The 4474-nt window shown below is 40.7% G+C and overlaps 2 protein-coding genes across 2 annotated transcripts; one reads left to right on the forward strand and one right to left on the reverse strand.

Moving 5' to 3' along the window:
* Positions 1-583: 583 nt before the first annotated feature.
* PHALS_09719 (uncharacterized protein) lies at positions 584-2699 on the forward strand (the record flags this gene model as incomplete). The annotated part of the gene is made up of 3 exons (XM_024725024.1): positions 584-798; positions 866-892; positions 1301-2699. The coding sequence occupies 3 exons, from the start codon at positions 584-586 to the stop codon at positions 2697-2699; spliced, it is 1641 nt and encodes a 546-aa protein (XP_024575843.1).
* A 1348-nt stretch (positions 2700-4047) lies between these two features.
* PHALS_09720 (uncharacterized protein) lies at positions 4048-4374 on the reverse strand (the record flags this gene model as incomplete). The annotated part of the gene is made up of 1 exon (XM_024725027.1): positions 4048-4374. One exon carries the CDS (start codon positions 4372-4374, stop codon positions 4048-4050), a length of 327 nt encoding a protein of 108 aa, XP_024575844.1.
* Positions 4375-4474: the final 100 nt, after the last annotated feature.

A 4474-nucleotide genomic window follows, 5' to 3' on the forward strand; every position in this document is an offset into this window, starting at 1 on the left:
AGAGTGTTCGAGCTTGTGAAGTCATTTTATCGAAAGTTTTCATCATTCAAGTAGTGAAAAAGCCTCAGGAAACGATTGATATACTCGAGTGTGGATAGAAGAGAGGGTAGAGATTATAAAGCGAAAGGCCCAGTTCGCGAGGTTTTAAATCAGCGAAGATCTATCAAGACACTATCGGGCAATTAACGTATACGAAATTGGGTGTAGAATATTAAAGCGAAAGCTGATGGTTTGCTCGTTTCGACATTCTTTGAGCCGTAGTGCTGACATTCCAAGACCTACGAAGGTGATTCGAAGGAGCCTTCATTCGATATACAGCCAAATTCTACCAGCTGGTGCTCGATGCTAAATTCTTACCTGAAAAGACAGATGTTGGAAGTCGGTCATCTACACAATGTAAGCTTCTCGTGTCTTCAATGTAGTGGTAGTCAACGCAGAAGAGATGCATGAACTCCTCATCGATCAGGGTGTCAGCAGCACACTAGGTCTAATTGCTTTTGGCTTTGAGTAATGTCGCTCTTCGAGTTCCAAGATGCTCAATGTTTGAACTACTTAGGCCTATTTCATGAACCAGGTCACAAAAATGAGCGACATCATCACATTGTGCGATGACAACAATCATGGGTCGCCTTTACGTGCTTCTCAAATTGGCTCAGAAGAAAGTCAAATCATATATAGATTGAGTGGAATATCAACATGGGTGGACTTACACTTGGCCATGTGTATTTACAGCGCTTCCGAGCTAAAAAAAGAAGAAGAAGAGATCACTTGTGATGAGACTAAAAGTTTGACAGCGAGGTAGCGTACATTGTGCACCTGGTCGTTTGGTTGACATTCTCATCAAAGATTTTCTCCATGTCTATAGATGCTATCAAGAGGATATCGTTGGATGGTGCATCCGATCACGTCGAGAATTTGTCTCTTGAATGGTCTAAGTTATTCAGTGCGATCATTTAATACAATTAGCGACTTGAATTTCTGCACATCGTGCTCGTTGTTTGCAATATCATGATTGCGTTTGATCCATGGCATAAGCCACAATCGCACAAGGTATAATATTCACCTTTTTTTTTGTTAGAATTAAAAGAATGGTCAGATCAAATTTTAAATCATCTCTTCTGTCATTGGGTATCTATGAGCAACACAAGTTACACTGGATATATGTGGTTGGAATGCATTCATATGGTACAAACACTTGTCAATTATTCTTTTGGCACGCAGAACTCAAGAACCTTCCTATGCGCATATACACGTTTCTATACCTAGTTGTGGTAAAAGTCTGCACTCACATTGCTCTCAGCGTGGACGCAAAGCGCATCAACGACTCTGATCAATTTGGCACTGACGCTGATTCAGTCGCTAAGTTTACGAGCATTGCTTCCAACGAGAGCACAATTGATTCATCTCTGAATACAAGCGTGAATGTCGGAAACGTCAACGAAGAGAGAGGAGGGATAAGTGGGATACATATCACCACGAAACCAAACCGAAATAATGTCCCCATGTTCAAATCTGGGGATCAAGTCATAGAGTCGAATATCGTCAAGTATCTTGATCAGATGGATGCTACTCGACTTATCCGGACAAATGTGAATGACAGATTCAATGTGGATGAAAAGGCTCTTCAGACTTTGAACGAACAATTGTCAAGTACAGAACTATTTGCTATATTCATGAAATGGCAACAAGATAATACGAAGAGAGGTTTTGCAGATCGAATGATTGCTGCCATGCTTCGTAGGCCCGCTTCCATCCGACAGTCTGACCCAAGCCCATGGCCACGTTTAGGTTCCACGCTTCACGACAGACACAAGGAATTAGGATTTAAACCAGCAAACATCGATGGCGACCTGCTTAGTGCAGTGGTTCAGTTTTCGAGGACGGAGTGGCATAGAAGAAGCATAGAGCATGGCCATTATCTCGAAAAAATGGAGTTCCTGTATAGCACTTATATACCACTGTCAACTTTGGATACGGAGACCCTAAAAATGGTATTTGGAACAGGTGGTTCTTTTGAAAACGCGATGATGGATATTGTGAATCGGGAGAACAAGCTGAAGGATCTTCTCGAAGAAGACATTTCCATCAACTTCGCTTTCGAAGATGATTTAAAGGCAACGAATAGCCCAGATAATTTCTTTCAGTGGCTTCGATACTGCCAGCTCTACGCAAGTAGGTTGAGGAATAGCGCTGCGTCTAGTAGCACTTCGAAGGTCAGCAACGGGGCATTTTATTTCAACATATTGGATTTGCTTACAAATGATGGCAATTCGATCGAAAATTTGCACAAATATTTCTCGAAGCTTCGCAAAGTGTCAGTTTTAAAGGAATTTTCGAATACAATGTTGGATTCTCTGAAAAACGAAAATTGGTTGCGCTTGAAGGCGAAAAAATCGCTGAAAGATGTGTATGAAGAGTTGATTGACCCAAATCTCGATCCTGTCATTCAGAAAGCGAAGTATGCCGAGTTTTTCCGATTCGTCTTCATGTATGGTAAAGATAACTATGCGACCATGCTTCAGGAGTTTCGCGACTTCATGGATATTTCCACACTTGGAATTGACAAATTCAGATTCACTGTAATGTTGAAATCATTATCCGAAGAAAAGGAACTCGAGCCGATCACTTCCTTTTTGCTAAATGTTTCGAAGTTTGGAGATGGGAAGAAAAAACCTCCCGTCCAAGGGATTGGCGAGTGACAACCATGTGCATTTTGTCACGGAACTCTGACAGTGATTGCTAAACGAAAAAATAAAGAGTAAACGTGTCGAATCTCTTCTGATTATCGTATTATGCGTTGTAGGCCTTGCTTATGCACTACTTTCTCTGTTACATTTCTTGCATATATAATTGTGCGTTTACTAAATTAGCAAAATTGATACAATGATAGATGCTGCCAACACTAATTGCCAGTTAGTTCTATTTTGTGAGCCAGCCAGCGATTAAATTATTGTTATTGTCTATCTTGACTTTTATGTTTTGAATATTTTTAGCGTAATGTATCCTATATGCAAAATGTACGATTATAATGTTGTCGTCGTCATCATTGTATGCCATAGACTCAATAAAGACTCATAGTGACGTTTTAATCAAGAATGATGCATAATTAAAAAGCAACGAGAGCAAACATAAAAAACCTCATTTTTGTATTGCTCCAGAAAACCCCTTTTTGACATTCTCGAATTGTGCGTTTTAGCAAAACTTTAGTATCGTAAACATTAAAACTGTTCCTTAAAGTATGGTTAAAACGATCGCGATAATTTCAACAATCGCATGAAGTCGCTCCCTCGAACATTGCATAGATTTGCTCGTATGAGTGCCGGGTAAATATCTTCAATTGATCATTTTGTGGGTGCGGGCGTAAGGCGAGAAATATTCCGTCAATAGTTATAAGGACAACGGTTGGCTATAATTCGTAGGTTGACAGATGCGTTGGCTTTACAAGCCGAAAAGTTCATAATTTTCAATGTGAACGTTCACCTGCGCAGTACCAAACCCTGTACACAATTGTCATACTTGGTGGGGACATGGCTTCGCGCTGCGGTGACTAAATTACTAAGCTATCTATATAGTTCTTTTGCATATTTGACTCCCTATTGTTCTATCACCATGCCAGTGTATCCATTGGCAAATTAAGGTCAATAGCTTTAGGAAGGTGCTGCGGTAGCTGATGGATTGACTGTTTGACTTTAAAATCATACGAATCTTCGATTTTTTTAACTCTCAAAACTTCAAAGGATTCGGCCGATATATCGATAGTTACTCACCTAATGCGTGATTATGTGAGGAATAACATGAGTATAGAACAGGAATAGATAGACCCAGGACGTTTCCCCACTTACTGTACCCATATACACAATGACCGTTCGATCGCGCACGCGTGAGCTTTAAACGACACTAAGACAAAAGGACGTAACTTGATTAGCCATAGGAGATTTTTATTTGAGTAAATCTGTCTAGAAGGATTAATTTGAGTCTCTGTTCCAAGTTACCGACTTGATGTTGACTTCTGCCATTATTTCCTCCTTCATCATCACAATATACTCCTTACGCAGTGCTTGCTTCTTCTCGCGTAGTTCCAATTTTGTTTTCTCCAACTTGACTGCTTGGACCTTTAGCATTCAGGATCGCACCTTTTGTAGCCTTTCTACCTTCTCCACTCGCAATTTGGCGGATATCTCCTCGCGCAATATTGCTTCGTCGTCGCGTAGCTAGACCGGTGTCAGGTTGTATGATCAAAGAGATTCTTTTTTTCACTTGTGCTGCCAAACTTCGAAATCTGGCTGCGGTGCTTAAATCTAAAACGAAATCTGGAAACCCCCCAATCGATTCAAGCAATCCCAACCAGTTTTTCTCTGGATTCGATGCGACCATAACATCAAGTAACGAGTTGTAGTTGTTGAACAAAATAGGTAGCCCATACGCTACCCCTGCGCAAAAGTGCTGCAAATGTCAGAAAGGAAGGAAGGACCTG

Source organism: Plasmopara halstedii, assembly GCF_900000015.1.
Source record: "Plasmopara halstedii genome assembly, contig: Scaffold_430, whole genome shotgun sequence".
In the NCBI taxonomy this organism is placed as follows: Eukaryota; Oomycota; class Peronosporomycetes; order Peronosporales; family Peronosporaceae; genus Plasmopara; species Plasmopara halstedii.